Here is a 17217-nt window from a genome sequence, read left to right on the forward strand (position 1 = left end):
GCTTGCATTGAATCATATTTTGAAGAGATCTTTAGAAGTCTGGTTACTATGACATATGAATAATATAATTTGTGAGAAATACTTGCGTATGTGTTGTTTTGGACCTACTGTGATTCTTCACGTTGTTAGAAACAATGCCATATTCAAAGAAATATTTTTAAATACATCTTAAATGTATACTTTAAATGTTTTTATTCTTTCTAAGTTATAAGGAAATAAAACATGAAATATCATCCTTAAATTTTATATTTCTTTATCTTTTAATCCCTAGAATTGGCATTGTATTTATTGGCAATTCTGAAGAAACTATGGAAATTAAAATACTTGGAAAACTGGAACGGTAATTTTTTTTATACTGTAGTATTCTTTGTATTTAATATAGAACAGGAATCTGTAAATTATGGCCCGTAGATCATATCTGGCCTACAGCTGGCTTATACAGCCTGCAAACCTCATTACATTGTTTAAGGGTTTGTGGGTTTTTTTGTTTTTTTAATGCAACAGAGACTCTATATGGCCTGCAAAGCCTAAAATATTTACTATCTGGACCTTTATAGAAAAAGTTTACTGACCCCTGCTCTAGAATGATGTAATGCTATGTCGTACTTCATCACGGTGGTAACAGTATCCTACTCTGAATCTTTCATTTGTGTTTTAGCTTAATGTTTCTTGAATTTACTCATATGTTTATTCTTTTATACTCCTGGGGTAATGAGTTTCATGAGTTCTCACTAAATAAAGAAAAACTTCTTTATATTTCCTATGATTTTATTTTTCAAACATTAAGGAACAACTGCCTATTTCCAATATTTACACTGCTTGATAAATTAGTCCATTCCTGTTCTGTTCATACCTTTCATAGTCATACCAATTCCAGTCATATCTCAACTCCAACTGTCCTTTTCCCAACTATGCTTTTCCAAACTAAAATAGAGGCCATTCTTTGTCTCTTTTCATGTACAATCCTGTCTAGCTCGTTTCATCAACTTATGAACCATCATCCCACTCTGGTTTGTTTTGTTTTGTTTTGTTTTTTGAGATGTACACATCATTCCATATGTATATCACTATGCAAATCCATCCAGAAAACATCAAGCCACACCTGACCTAACCACACAAATTCTTTTACTACTGCTGATAAAGGCATTTGTTCCCCCCACTTGTACATACATCCACTGTCAGGTTCAGAATCACTGCTTTAATGATCCTCTGTTACTAATGTGAGTGTGTTGTATTTCTCAGGTATGTTTGGGCAGAAAAGAGGGTTGAGAATCAATTACCTTTTTTAGTGAGAAAAACGTGAAGCTGGGCAGATCTGGATTCCAATCCTTGCTGTGCCACTCACAAGCTTATTTGACTTTAGGAAAATTACTTAATCTTTCTGAGTTTAATAGTCCTCATCTGTAAAGTGAGATAAGACCTACCTTCTTTGGTTCTCATGGGTATTAAATGACATAAGGTATGTAAAATACATGGCATTTGGTAAGTACTCAATAAATGTCAGTTTCTTCTATTTCTATCTTATGTTGTTATTAATGATTCATAACCCATCATCTTGAAAATGTAGTTGAGATTAATTTCTTGTTCTAAATCTTATCTTTTATAGGAATTCTTTTCAAATATTCACTTAATATTATTCCAAAAAAAGTAAACTTTTGGTCTTTCTTATTTTTCTTCTTTAGGTACAAACTGCTTCATATTCTCGAATTTGATTCAGATCGTAGGAGAATGAGTGTAATTGTTCAGTCACCTTCAGGTAACCTACCTAAACTTTTATGAATTTTTATTTATCTAATGTTAAGAGTTTGATAACTGATTTTTCTTTTTAGGTGAGAAGCTTTTATTTGCTAAAGGAGCTGAATCATCAATTCTTCCTAAATGTATAGGTGGAGAAATAGAAAAAACCAGAATTCATGTAGATGAATTTGCTTTGGTGAGTGTAAATTTCTAAGATATATAAAACTCTAAAAGATAAACATACAAAAGAATTAAGGCTTCATTTTTGCATTAGTAGTTTATCAAAAAGTATAGAAACTCTGCAGCTCTGTTACATTATGTGTTGGCTTCCACATTCTTTGATGAAAAATTGACTTTCAACCTGCTAAAATACAAGTCTTCTCTTTGAACCTATAACAGTCAGCTTTTTTTGGTTGGCTGCAAAGATCATTCAAATTAACATATTAAGAAGAGGAGTTTAGTTAAAGAATATAGGAGAATCCCAAGGATGCGGAGATACTGGAACCTTCATACATTGATGGTGGGATTATAAATGATACAAACACTTTAGAAAGTAGTTTAACAGTTTCTCATAGAACATAGAATAATATAGTTACTATATAACCCAGGAGTTCACTGCTAGTTATACACCCAAGAGAACTGAAAACATATGTTCACACAGAAATTTAGCATTATTCCTAAATAGGCAGAAGGTAGAAACATCCGAATGTCCATCAGCTGATGCATTGATTAAACAGTGTGTCATATTCATATAATGGAATGTTGTTTGACCATTAAATGAAGTACTCATGTACTATAACATGGGTGAACCTTGAAAACTTCCTATGCGTAGTGAAAGAAGCTAGTTACAAAGGTCACGTGTTCCATTTTTACGAAATATCCAGAATAGTGGAATTTATAGAGACAAAAAGCACATTAGTGGTTGGCAGGGGCTAGATAGAGGGGTAAAAGGGGAGTGTCTGCTAATGGATGTGGGATTCCTCTTGGGGATGATGAAAATGTTCTGTAATTAGATAGTAATAGTACAACTCTGTGAGTACACTAAAAAACCACTGAATTGTACACTTTAAAGGAGTGAATTTTATGGTTTAGTGAATTAGTTCTCTCACTAGAAAAATGTCGGAGAATCTTACGAAAACAAAGTGCTAAAATTCATGTGAAGAGGAAAATTTTTAGGCAGCTCTCAGTCTTAAGAACTCATGATCTGTCATTTCTGCATTTCTATAAATGATTACTCTATACTCATCTCTGCTCACCTGCCTCCTTTACTTACATTGGTTTATTTTCTCCCATTACTTGTTTCCTAATTGTTTATGATCTAGTTCATCTATCACAAGGTAACATCCATGAGAACAAAGACATTGTTCTACCTTACACTCATTTTAATTCAGAACCATACTGGCACATAGTTGGCATTCAGTAAATATTTGTGGTAAAATGAATTAGTTTCATATATTAATAACTCTCATGGTTCCTTAACTGTTGTTTAAGAAAAAGTTATTTATAGGTGTGGGTCATTTATGAATCAACGAGCATCAATATTTAGAAATCTGAATAGTGTCATGTAGTATTTTAAAATGTACCCTTTCCAAGTTCTGTTATTAGAATATTTATTTTGGGAGGTGCCTGGATGGCTCAGTTAGTTAAGCATCTGCTTTCGGCTCAGGTCATGATCCCTGGGTCCTGGAATCGAGCCCTGAGTTGGGCTCCTTGCTCCCTCTGCTTGCTGCTCCCCCTGCTTGTGCTGTCTCTCACTATCTCTCTTTCTTTCTCTCTCTCTCTGTGAAATAAATAAATACAATCTTTAAGAAATATATTTATTTTGGGTTTTTCTGGGGAGAATACAGCAAGAGAAGGAACTTGTGTAACTTTTAAATGTAGACGCCAACTTTCAAATAGTAACACCGTAAGAAAAATTTGTGCCCAGGAGAACCAGATAATCAAATATATATTCCTAAGTGTTGTGTAATTCCATTTCACCAGTGAAGTTATGTAATGGTAGAGTTTAAAATCACTTGGTGACTATAGAAAGTATTGTTTATTTGATAAGGGCCACCTTACAGACCTGGTTATTTGAACTGTAAATTCATCATACCATGAACTCTCAGGAAATTATGGTCCCCTTTGCTTAAAAAAATTTCTTACAAAGTACGTAAGAGTGGATTTGTAAGTGTTAAAACAAGAGAGTTGAACCTGGAGCTGCCTCTCTCTTGACAGTCTTGAAGTTACCCCTATAGAACTTTCTGACTTTCCAGGAAAAACAGTTTTAAAACCACAGTAAGATAATCTTTATGATCCTGTCTAGGCTCTAATATTCTACAATTTAAAAACTTTAATTATTTTTAGCAACTTTTTAAGAACTCATCAGAAATTATAAGAGCTATGATAATATGTGTCCCATAACTCAGGTCATGAGGGCTTTGTGACACTTCATTTATTTCCTATTGCTAAATGATAGTACTTTTTAAATTATTTATAATTGATTTTTGGTAAGGCATCCTCAGTTTATTTCAGTGACTTCTTAATTTCTCTTTAATTATTTTTGTTCAATTTTTGTCTTTAATTTTTCTGTTTTAGAAAGGGCTAAGAACTCTGTGTATGGCCTATAAACAGTTGACATCTAAAGAGTATGAAGAAATAGATAGACGTCTGTTTGAAGCCAGGACTGCTTTGCAACAACGGGAAGAGAAATTGGCAGATGTCTTCCAGTTCATAGAGAAAGACCTGATGTTACTTGGAGCTACAGCAGTGGAAGACAGGTAAGCATCAGACAAACAGGCAATATCCTTTTTCTCTTGTAAGAGTTTTCTTAGCCAAGTGTTTCTAATTTATGACAAATTCCATTTATTAACATCCTATAATAATGTATTTTAAATCAAAATATAGAGTTAAAGCCTTAATTTTTCCTGTTCAGTATATACAATTTTTATTCTAGCCAGAGGTCTTAAATAGATGAAAGAATTCTGCTATGTATAGTTTTGCCTGTAGGCTTGGATTTTTAGAATACTCCTCAGTGTGCCATACAAAGGCTTTAAGCATCTGCTTAATTCTCCAGCCTCATTTCCCACCACTGCCTACTTCCACTTTCTGTTTCACCCATACCAAACTGTATGTAGTTCTCTGAACAACTATAGTTAAAACTATTCTATTTTGTGCCTTTGTTCTTTGGCGAGGCTGTGCCTTCTGTCTGGATAATTTTTCCTTTACCCATTTGTGAATGTCTTTACAAAGTATAGCTCAGATAGTACCCCCACTCCAGTAAGACCTTTCCTTACCCCAATAGGATTAAAAATTCTCTTTTTTGAGAAGTATTAGTTTTGTAGGTAGTTCTGTGTTGTTTTTGTGGCAGTATATTACAATTATTTTTTTAAAGACTTTCTCCACTATTAGTTTGTGAATTCCTTGAGGTCCATTTTGTCTTTGTTCCCCACCATCTGTCTCTAAGAGTGTTTGCATTTTTTTAAATTAAGGTTTTCATTTACCTTTCAGTTGTCCTCATGAGATTTCTCAGACTCACCTGAAATTACATCATCCTTTATTGTGCATAATTTGATTGTTAAACTACTGATATGAGAAATTTTCTTATGAAAAGTGAGAAAAATCTTCTGATTTCAAATTTAAGTCTTTCTAAATGAAATAGGAGTTTATGAAGACCATATATTTAGTTTGGTTCTATAAAAATCAACTTTGAAGATATATTCTTAAAATATAAAGTTCTAGATGTTACGTTAACCAGATGATCACTAATTTGATTACTCCTGTTTCTTCCCTAATGGGAAAAAATTCAGTTATATCACTATACTATAATATTTTTAAGTCAGGGAGTCTAGGATTTACCCTACATGTACTATCTGGTTTATATTTAAAATAGTCAAAGAAGTATTCTCTACTGCTAATGTTTCTTTTATTTTCAGGCTACAAGATAGAGTTCGAGAAACTATTGAAGCGTTGAGAATGGCTGGTATCAAAGTATGGGTATTGACTGGTGATAAACATGAAACAGCTGTTAGTGTGAGTTTATCATGTGGACATTTTCACAGAACCATGAACATCCTTGAACTTATAAACCAGAAATCAGACAGCGAATGTGCTGAACAATTAAGGCAGCTTGCCAGAAGGTAAGAATGTAATTATCTCATGAGTTCAGGGGTCAGCAAACTATGGCTCATGGGTCAAAGATGGCCCATTGCCTGTTTTTTATAGCCCATGAGCTCAAAATAATTTTTACATTGTTTAATGGAAGAGAAAGAATCCAAAGAACAGTGATACTTTGTGATGTGAAAACCTATGAAATTTACATTTAAATTTACCTTTAAATCTGTAAATAAAGTTTTATTGAAACACAGGCACATTCATTCATTTACATATCATCAGTAAAAGATTTCGCACTACAGTAGTCTGGTTGGATAGTTGTGACAGAGACCTTAGGAAGCACTTTTATGATTTCTCACTGCTGCTTGATATACTACAGATTACAGTGACACTATTCTAAATCAATAGTATTTTGAGTGCCACCCATATTGCCCTATGACATTTTACTGTATTTTTATTAGTAGTATTTTATTATCATAGCCAAACAAAAGAAAAATGGACTTTTAATATCATACTTTTAATGCACAGTGGAGTGTTGATTATATTATTATCAAATTAGATGGCATTGTATTTATTAATCAGTGACACTTTAATATACTATTGAAAAGACATATTCAAAGATGAAATACAAAATCTTATTAAAGATAGTTCTATTGTGTTAAAATGTAAATCTCATATAGGTTAGCATTAAAAGGTGAACATTTGCAATTGATTTTGATGATAGAGAACAGTAACTTTAAACCCCAGTTAAGCAAAAGGTTATCCTCCCGCCCCCAAAGAAAAGATTTCCATTCTTCTCATTGGTAGATTTATGTTACTTAAAAAATTGTGCTCAATTACTATTACTACATTTTTACTCAGTCAATTAAAATTTTTGTCAAAATCTGTGGTCTCTCTTTTAATATAAGTACCTATATTATATCCCCAGTTTAGCCTCTTGACGCACAAAACCAAAAATTGAAATATGTACTTCTGTCTCTTTACAGAAGACACTTGCCAAACCCTGATCTAGTTTATAAAACTAAACTGGGAAACTAATCTGCATTTTATTGTTCAAAGATAATTACCCAAGTATTTATACTCTGAATTCATTCTCTTTTTTTCTAAGTCTTTTTTTAATAGATCAATTTTATTTAGAACCTCCCTTTAACATTCTGATTTTTCACAGTAGATTAAGGAGTGCTTCAGTGTAAGCATCAGGGTTGCTCATATGTCGGCATCTTAAGTCTCCTACAGGTGCCTGTCATTTGTAGTCTTGTGATGCTGATACAGAAAAACAAATGTGGAAAGAGTGCCAGTTATCAGTGTGTTTTCAGAGCTTTATTCACATTTGTTATGCAGGCATTGATGTGGTACTAAACTCAATTTCATCAAAGGAAAATTTATTTAAGGAATGTTTTAAAGAATACAACTCTCAGAAAGTTCTTTGCTTGAGTTTAAAAAGGGGATTGATCTAGGTAATTATACTATAGCTTGGAAGTAGTGACAACACCATTGTGGCTGCTTAAACATTTAAGTACCATAATGTCAACAAGAACTCCCTAAAACATAGAAATTAATTGCTCAGAATCATTTACTTTATATATGCTTTCTAAAATTTTTAAAGTAATAAGTGGCCACTTAAAAGATACTGAAGATGATAAAGAAGATATGATGGAACATAACATAATACAGCCATCTAAAGATAATTATTGTATTTTAGAATGTTTTCTTTAAGTCTTCTTCTATATATGTGCTTTTAGTGAATCTGTTAAGATAATGAATATCATTTATTTCCCTGTTCGTACAAAAACTATATTATAAAGTCTTTTTTTAGGCTTGCTATATGAAGTTTATATTACATTTTTAGAGATACCATCTTTTTGGTAGAATATGTTTCCTGAAATAACCAGATAAGTCAATAGGATTTTGATTTACAGGCTTCCAGGAAACGTCTATTCTAAAAGTCTTGGGTAGAACAAATTACATACTTTTGGAAGTTTTAGTTTATATACCTTTCCTTCACAAACATATATTGTTGGTCTGGTATCTAGAATTTGGAATAGAGAGTCATATAACTGGTATTGTTTACTCAGGATACTTCAAGTTTGTAGGAAAAACTGAAGTAGATTTACTGTCCTAGACCTATCACAACGGGATTGTAACAGGCAAGAACAGAAAGCTGTGGGTGAATAGAAGAGGGAAGCTTAGCCTAGGCAACAGAGCTCTATGGAAAAACTCAAGACTGTGTTTTCTCCCAAAAGAAATGTTAACTGGTCAGAGAGTGACATGAAAAAGCAAAAGCGGCAGCATATGTAACTTTCCAGAGCTGAGAGAGAGGTGATTGTAGTTGAGTATGGCCAGAGAACACAATAGATGGAAAGAGGGTATGGGAAGTACGGAGACGTGAAGCCACAGAGATGAACAGGTGCTGCCTACTATGTGCCAGAACTGTGAGATACTTTCCCATGTTTCATAAATATCTCGTGGATAGTAAAATAATATGATGACCTATAAAGCCTGTCCAGAGAGAACATAATTTAGTGTGCCTTGGGAAGTTTCCAGAGGAAAACTGATCTGATCTCTCCCACTCTTGGCTGCTTGCTACCCCCTTCTTCTGAGACATGTACTCAGGCAGTGCTTAGACTGAGCACATTGGAGGGAGCACAGGTTGCTAAGTAAAGTTTAGCCGATAGGGAGGAAGAACAGTCAGTGTGGTGTTACTCTCAGATACTAGGCAATTAATAGAAGAAAAATACATTTTTAAAAATTTTACATTGTAAAAGATAATTGTTGACCACTTATTAGTTACAGTGCCACACAATAGTGATTAGGCATACTGTGAAAGACATTATTTTAACTCAACATATTTTTTATAAGACTAAAATCCGTTGATATATATTTAGTTTTTATAATAAGCTTGTTGCTCATTTGATAATGTTCTCACTTTTGTTTTAAAAATGGAAGGAATAGCCACTATGGAAAACAATATGGAGGTTTCTCAAAAAACTACAAATAGAACTGTGTGATCCAGCAGTCCCACCTCTGAATATATATCCAAGGAAAATGCAGTCACTGTCTCAAGAGGTTTTTGCACCCCCATCATGTTCATTGCAGCATTATTCACAATAGCCAAGAATGGAAACAACCTAAGTATCTGTTGTTGGGTGAATGGATAAAGAAAAGAGTGTGTGTTTGTGTGTGTGTGTGTGCACGCACACGTAAACACACACAGGAATATTATTCAGCTATAAAAAAAAGCAAATTTTTTTTGTGACAACATGAATGGACCTTGAGGGCAGTATGCTAAGTGAAATAAGTTAGACCAAGAAAGACACATACATGTGGAATCTAAAAACCTGAACTCATGGAAGCAGAGAGTAGAATGGTAGTTTCTGAGGCCAGTGTATGGGGAAAATGGAGAGATGATGGTTAAAGAGTATAAACTTGTAGCTTATATATAAAATGAGTAAGTCCCGGGATTCTAATGTACAGCATGATAACAATTAACAGTACTGTATTATATATTTAATTATTAACAGAGTAGATCTTAAATTTATCACCACACCAAAAAAATGGTAATTACATGAGGGGATGGAGGTGTTAACTAAACTAATTGTGGTAATCATTTTGCAATATATATGGGTAGCAAATCATCACATTGCATGCCTTAAATAAAGTTATATGTCAACTGTATCTCCACAAAGCTGGGAAAAATGAAATAAAAATGAAGGGATATATCCATCGACAGATGAATGGGTAAAGAAGATGTGGTATATATAATGGAATACTACTCAGCCATCAAAAAAATAAAATCTTGCCATTTGCAATGATGTGGATGGAATTAGAGGGTATTATGCTAAGCGAAATAATTCAGTCAGAGAAAGACATTATCATATGATCTCACTCATATGCGGAATTTAAGAAACAAAACAGGGTCATAGGGGAAGGGAGGAAAAAATAAAACGAGACAAAATCAGAGAAGGAGAAAAACCGTAAGAGACTCTTAAGCATAGGAAACAAACTAAAGGTTGCTGGAGGGGAGGGAGGTGGAGGGATGGAGTAACCAGGTGATGGACATTAAGGAGGGCATGTGATGTAATGAGCACTGGGTATTATATAAAACTGCTGAATCACTGACCTCTACCTCTGAAACTAATAATACATTATATGTTAATTAATTGAATTTAAATAAAAATTAAAACAAGGCACCAAGTGGGAAAAAAAAAAAATAGAGGGATATTTCTCAGTAACAGACTGATATACTGTGAACCCAGTGGTGAACTATAGTATTTTCCATATGGATGTAGCACAGTGCTACTTTGAGTGCTAGCGTTCAACTACATAAAGGAGTTTGCTGCAGAATATAGATCTAGACACTGCTGCTTTTTATCATAAAAGTCTTTTTACTAAGGGAGAATGGGGAGAAAGAGTTGAATGAAATAGTGTGCCCAGTATTGTAGTAGATTCACATACTGATGCAAGCTTTTTGCCTCTTCCTGGCAGCAGTTTGCCCAGCTGTCCGTAATCAGATCATACTTTGAGTGGTACTCATATAGCATATGCCCACAGAGAGATGTTATCCATGTTCCACCATAGTAATATCTGGCGTTACATAGAAGGGGTTAATATCAAAAGACAATTTTGATTCCTTCATTCCTTCCTGCTCACATGGTGAATCTAGCTCATGAATTTTCCTGAACATTGTTGATTGCATTTAATTTTTTAAAATTAGGATTTCTAAAATGTATAGCTAATAATGTTCTTATTTTTATAAGGTTTTTCATACTAAAATTAGGAAGACTACCCTCTGATTATGTGTTATAATTCACATTTTAGTATAGTTACTGTATCTGTATCAGTTCATTGTAAAACTGAATATCATTTATTTTACTCATCATTGATATCAGTCACTCTTAGTTCTGCTTAATCTCAGCTTTCAGGTAATCATAACTCAGTTTCTTCCCTGGCATATCAGTTTTGTAACAATAAAGCCTATGGGTAAATGGTCCATCTTTTTGTAAGAATTTTTTGTTTTCTAAATGAGTATAAATAATATGGCTTCAATGTATCTAACAGAGGATATAACTATTTTCTCTTAGAATTAAAGAGGATCATGTGATTCAGCATGGGCTGGTGGTGGATGGGACCAGCCTGTCTCTTGCACTCAGGGAGCATGAAAAACTATTTATGGAAGTTTGCAGAAATTGTTCAGCTGTATTGTGCTGTCGTATGGCACCACTGCAAAAAGCAAAGGTATGTTTGTGTTATAAAACATTCCAGAAAGATATTTAGATTTAAAAGTATTCTTGGGGCCTCCTGGGTGGCTCAGTTGGTCGGGCATCTAACTCTCGACATCTGCTCGGGTCTTGATCTCAGGGTCGTGAGTTCAAGCCCCACATTGGGCTCCATGCTGGGCATGGAGCCTACTTAAAAAAAAGAAGTAAAAGTATTCTTTAAGGTTAATGCCTTATCTCGACCTATTTGGTAGTATGCAGTATATGAATATTTCTAAGTCAGTCACTTCTCACATTTTGAATGTTAACCAAGTACATTAGACCTTTGGAATTTTCAGAGTGACCGTTAGTTTCAACTATTCATAGTGACCTACAAAGTCTTTGATGGGTATCAGTTTATGATTTTGCTGAGACACAAATTGAACTATGATAACTACAGTTTCCTAAGTTATTTAGCTAGTGAGGAAGCCTGTTAGACTTCAGTTCTGCCACTTCAGGTTGTTCTGTGGATCTCTGCTTATTCTTGCATTCTCATAAATGATAATTCTTTGTTTAAAAGTGGCTCTTAAGTGATGAAACTTTAGTAAAAACTTGAAAAGTCAGTTCTTGTGATTTGAAGGTATATACAAGAAATATTTAAATTTCAGCTGTGATTCAAGTGAAAGCCTATAAAAATATTTTTTATAGCTCTTGCTTTAAAATTTGGGTCTTATACTGTATCTTTCACAAGTATCCTTTGAAATCCACATGTGCACACTGCTTGTTTCTCATATGGGTCTAATAAATTAGACATCAACATTTTTTTTTGTCTTAATGGGATTTTGTTAAAATGCCTGTATTGTTATAATCCATGTACCCCAGTCTGTGGAGACTAAAACTGGAGACCAAAGAGAGCTAATGCCTAGGTTCTTTAAGTATGTTCAAGAATTCCGAAGAAACCTTTCTTTTGATTTTATTGAATTTAATCTCAGTTGCTTTTTTAAATTTCTTAAATTTTATGACAAGAGAAAATAATTATCCTCCCTCTACTTCAAATGAAAAGAATGATTTCCTGAGAAAATTTGCCTGACAAAGTTCAATTATGTGTAATTATTTTCTAACACAATTATTATTGAGTTTTTTACACATTTAAGCTGTATTTAAGATTCTTGCTTCCCATCATAAAATTCAAAGATGATATTCTCTTTTGCTATGACATTTCTGAAAGACATTCCTAACATCTCCTCAGAAAATGAACCCCAGTGCATATTATTGTCTAGTACAAAATTAATTTTTTTCATTATTCAACTGTTTGTTTAATATTTTTTTATTATGTTAGTCACCATACAGTACATCCCTAGTTTTTGATGTAAAGTTCCATGATTCATTACTTGCGTATAACACCCAGTGCACCATGCGATACATGCCCTCCTTACTACCCATCAGCAGCCTACCCCGTTCCCCTAGCCCTCTCCCCTCTGAAGTCCTCAGTTTGTTTCCCAGAGTCCATAGTCTCTCATGGTTCATTCCCCCTTCTGTTTACCCCCCCTTCTTCTTCCCTTTCTTCTCCTAGCGATCTTCAACTGTTGTTATAACAGTCATTTCAGATAAATGACTATATAAGAGAATTGAAATTTTATGATAAATAACTAATTAGTTGTATGTCTTTCAGGTAATAAGACTGATAAAAATCTCACCTGAGAAACCTATAACATTGGCTGTTGGTGATGGTGCTAATGATGTAAGCATGATACAAGAAGCACATGTTGGCATAGGTGATTGATTTTTTTTTTTCCTGAATTTTTAAAGTTGGTATAATTATTTGGTGATTTTGAATTTTCCTTTTGTGGACTAAAGTGCAGTATCAAATATATGAAGGCAATGTAGTATTTTATCAGTGTATCCCCTTTAGAAACCCATTATACTTAAGCCCCATTTTTAGGATTTTTTTTTTTTTTAGATTATTCATTTATTTGTCAGAGAGAGAGAATGAGAGCACAAGCAGGGGGAGTGGCAGGCAGAGGGAGAAGCAGGCTCCCAGCTGAGCAAGGAGCCTGATACAGAACTTGATCCCAGGACCCTGGAATTATGACCTGAGCTGAAGGCAGATGCTTAATCAACTAAGCCACCCAGGCATCCCTAAGATATTTTAATTACAGATTTTCAAGGAAATAAATACCATGTTAGTGAATTTTATCTTTACCGATTCTCCTTCATAACAAATAATTTTATTTTTACTTGCCATTTTGTACCTTTTAAAGTTACTTTCTCACATTACTTTATCATTTTTAAACTCTAAATTTGTGATTTACATAGTTCTCATGGTTTCCATTTTTTTAGAGTGTTATTATTAACTCTTTTTCAATCTAAAGATTCTGCAACTCATTCTAATGACAATTTTAGAAACAAGAAATTATACTAAACTATAATAATAAATACAAAATTTCAAATAATTTTCTAATTTAATAACCTTTATTCTAATTTCTGTTTTTGCCTAAAATTTTTGTTGGATTTATAATACTAATATCATTTTATTATGTTTATCAGTCATTTCATATTTAAAACATATTCTGACCTGTCTTCCTAAATAACTTTATTATAGATATACAGAAGCAAAGGTGAAAAGTATTGAGGTTTTTTTAATGAAGGATAAAGTTTTAGAGTTAGAAAAGAGGCTAATCCCTGTTCTGGAATCACGTCTGTAATGTCCTGTGAAGTAGTTCTCAGGTCTGATATTTCCAGTGTAGCCCTCAAATCAATTCCTTACTCTGGGCTAATTAACTCTTCATTATGATAACTTAATTTTCTTTCTAACTTGTATACTCTTGTTTCCCATAAACCTAACAATTTGATGATAATTTCTTATACCATACATTAAAACATAAAAAGCTACAGTATTTATAACAGTTTGATTCTAGTATGGTAACAGACCAGTGAACAGAATAGATTCAAACATCTGGAAATTTAGTTCATAACAAAGGAGATGTTTCAAATAAGTAATCAATTATTTGATTAAAAATATTATATATATTTATAATAAAATATATATTATAAAAATATATATATAATTATAATTAATATTAAAATATTAATATAACTGGTTATTTGGGGGAAAAAAGAAGTTGGATTCATTTCCATTGCTTATAGCTAAACAAATTCTAGATGGATTAAAGATTTAAAAAAACTTTAAAGAGGAGCGCCTGGGTGGCTCAGTCAGTTGAGGATCGGATTCTTGGTTTGGCTCAGGTCATGATGTCAGGCTCTGTGAGATTGAGCCTGCACTTGCGCTCAGCAGGGAATCTGCCTGGGATTCTCTTCCTCTCCCTCTGCGCCTCCTCTGCTCACATGCTCTCTCTCTTTCTCTCTCAATCTCACAAATAAATAAATCTTAAAAAAAAAAAAAAAAAAACTTTAAAGACCACAAAAAGTAATAGAAAAGATTTAATGAGTAATCTTGTAATTTGGGCATGGAAGGCTCTTTTTATTAAAAATATCAAAGAAAGCAAGGCATTGTAAGGGAAGAGATCAGTATGTGTGGCAGAAGTAAAACCCCCAAATGCAAATTTTAAACATGAAACTAATAAAGAACATTTGCAAAATAGATGACAAAGTCTTAATATTTCTGGTATATGAGGTCTTAACAAATTAAGGAGTATAAGAAAAACACTTTGGTAAAATATGTGGAAGGATGTGAGTCATCAGTTGTCACAAAAGAAGATATCTAAAATGAATACTAAATGCATGAAAAAAGTGTTCAATCTCACTAATGATCAAAAAACGCAAGTTAAAATTGCCTATCAGATTGGCAAAAATTACAAAAAATGATAAACCTGGAATTGGCAAAGGTATTTAGAATTAGCAAATCCTTATATACAATATTAGTGGGAGTGTAAATTGATATAAACTGCACTATTATGTATAACAGAATTTTAAATGTGTGCCTGTTGACCTGGCAATTATGTGTCCAGGGATTTTTTTTTAAGAAAATAAGTGAATATGTTGACAAAACACATGTTATAAACAATGTCCATAACGTATTAAATGACAACAGCAGATTATAAAACAAATAATCTCATTTGGTACACTTGTTTGTGTATATATATATTAAACACCAAAAAATGCAGAAGGAAAAATTTTAAAAGAATATAGACTGAAAATAGTGGTCTTCTCTAGGTGTGTTATAAATGTAATTATCTTTACCTATACATTTGGGAAATTTTAATCCTTTATGACAAAAATAAAAAATTATAATTTAAAAAAATAATTTTTCAAAGCTGTTTCCAGATTCAGAAAACAAACTTGGCAATAACTCTTTTGAAACCTAAAGGATTACTGTAACCTTAAAAATGTAGTCCTATTTATCAGATAAAATTATGTACTGATTTCAAGGATTCTGTGCACTTTTAAAAAGCACATTTTGTCAAGCCTCGATTAGATAAAATAACAAGTAGGTAGCAATTTTAAACATTTAAAATATTTATATACTTGGCATTTGTTCAAAATGTGCACATAGACATTTAATATGGTGGATTGCTACTTCACGTGTAACTTTTTCTTTAGGTACAATTGTGGAAAGATAAAAAGTTATGAGTGTGATAGCTTTTCTCACTATTAATTATGCAAGAATTTTTAGCAAACCTTACGTACAATTTTTGTAAGTCTTCTTGTTTGCTATATATAAGGTCTGTTCCAGTTATATTTATTGAAATATTTTGTGCCTGTTGAATCCAATAATAAAATCAGGGGTTCCTTTTTAAATAAATTCAATAAATAAATAAAGAGCACATTTTGTTTGACTTGTGTGTCAAAGTTTTAAAACCATTAAACATGCTCATTTTTGCTAGGTTCAAATCATTCAATTTGGATATTTTTTATGTTCATTGGAAATAACAAAGTTCAAGCTGTTTTATCATTAGAAATCTATTAACTAGTACTCTGCGTCTATTAGTGTAAAACTTGATGTTCTTATTAGATCCTGAACTTTGAATATTATTTTTATATTAATTGTATTTTATTATACCCTGAGTCTTTGAAACTCAATGTTACATGCCTGGTATATATTGTAGCTTTGTATTAATTACCTATTTGATTCAAGTTGAACCACCTTTTGGGAATCTACTCTACTACTTAGGATATAGTGATCCTAAGTCCAGATTCAGCTGCTATAGATAATTAAAATATTGCAGATAAATCATGAATATCATACTTAACAGTTACCAATGACCTTGTCGTTCTGTCTTATTACAGGAATCATGGGTAAAGAAGGAAGACAAGCTGCAAGAAACAGTGACTATGCAATAGCTAGATTTAAATTCCTTTCCAAATTGCTTTTTGTTCATGGTCATTTTTATTATATTAGAATAGCTACCCTTGTACAGTATTTTTTTTATAAGGTGAGTTTCATGGAGATATTTTACAATCATTTACATTCAATTTAGGAGATGCGATCACCATTCAAATTATTTTTTTAAAAATTGTTTCTATAAGTAAAATAACTGTTTATGGAATATATCAAGATTTCTGTCATAAATCTAATGTTTACTGACAGAAAGCAAATCAGTGGTTGCCTGAGGCCAAGGGTTCAGGTAATAGCACCAACTGGAAAGGAATATAAGAGAACTTTGCATGATAGAGAAGTTCTCTGATTTGATTGTGGGGGTGGTTACATACGTATATACATTTGTCAGCATCATAATTCACTTAAAATTGATACATTTTATCCTATGCAAATTAGAATGTAATTAATTTTATTTCTTTCGTGTTATTTTGTCCTGAACCAGTAATAAGTTTTAATTTAAGTCCAATACAGTGGTTTCAAGCAGAGGTTCTTCATCTTTTTTGGGCCATGAGTGACCTTTTGGTAGTCTAGTGAGATATAGAAACTACTTATTAAAGAGGTTTTAAATGCATAAAGTAAAATACATAGGATTACAAGGAAACTAATTATGTTGAAATACTGTTTTATCTCTTAACCCTTTTGGGGAAGGTGAACTTCAGCAGAACCCATGTTAGGAGCTCCTGAGTACCAAGACATTTAGTACACCAGAATATCCTATGTTGCATATAGTCTATAAATAGTAGCCAAAAGCCAATGAAAGAACACAGGTACAGGTAGATTGCATATTGCTAATAAATGATGATGGCAGTTTTTCTCTACCTTATTAGCTTTTGCTGTGATATAAGTATATTGAAA

At 32.7% G+C, this 17217-nt stretch overlaps 1 protein-coding gene across 5 annotated transcripts in view; it reads left to right on the forward strand.

Moving 5' to 3' along the window:
- Positions 1 to 17217, forward strand: part of ATP11B (ATPase phospholipid transporting 11B (putative)) — a 114570-nt gene that overhangs the window by 60279 nt on the left and 37074 nt on the right. For all 5 annotated transcript variants that reach the window (XM_057306639.1, XM_048214823.2, XM_048214821.2 and 2 more), the window contains exons 15-22: positions 272 to 340; positions 1683 to 1756; positions 1830 to 1933; positions 4315 to 4496; positions 5652 to 5855; positions 10911 to 11064; positions 12697 to 12799; positions 16272 to 16417. In XM_057306639.1, the coding sequence (XP_057162622.1) occupies positions 272 to 340; positions 1683 to 1756; positions 1830 to 1933; positions 4315 to 4496; positions 5652 to 5855; positions 10911 to 11064; positions 12697 to 12799; positions 16272 to 16417 (1036 nt within the window). The remainder of the gene's footprint in view (positions 1 to 271; positions 341 to 1682; positions 1757 to 1829; positions 1934 to 4314; positions 4497 to 5651; positions 5856 to 10910; positions 11065 to 12696; positions 12800 to 16271; positions 16418 to 17217) is intronic.

This window comes from Ursus arctos, unplaced genomic scaffold (assembly GCF_023065955.2).
Source record: "Ursus arctos isolate Adak ecotype North America unplaced genomic scaffold, UrsArc2.0 scaffold_4, whole genome shotgun sequence".
Taxonomy (NCBI): Eukaryota; Metazoa; Chordata; class Mammalia; order Carnivora; family Ursidae; genus Ursus; species Ursus arctos.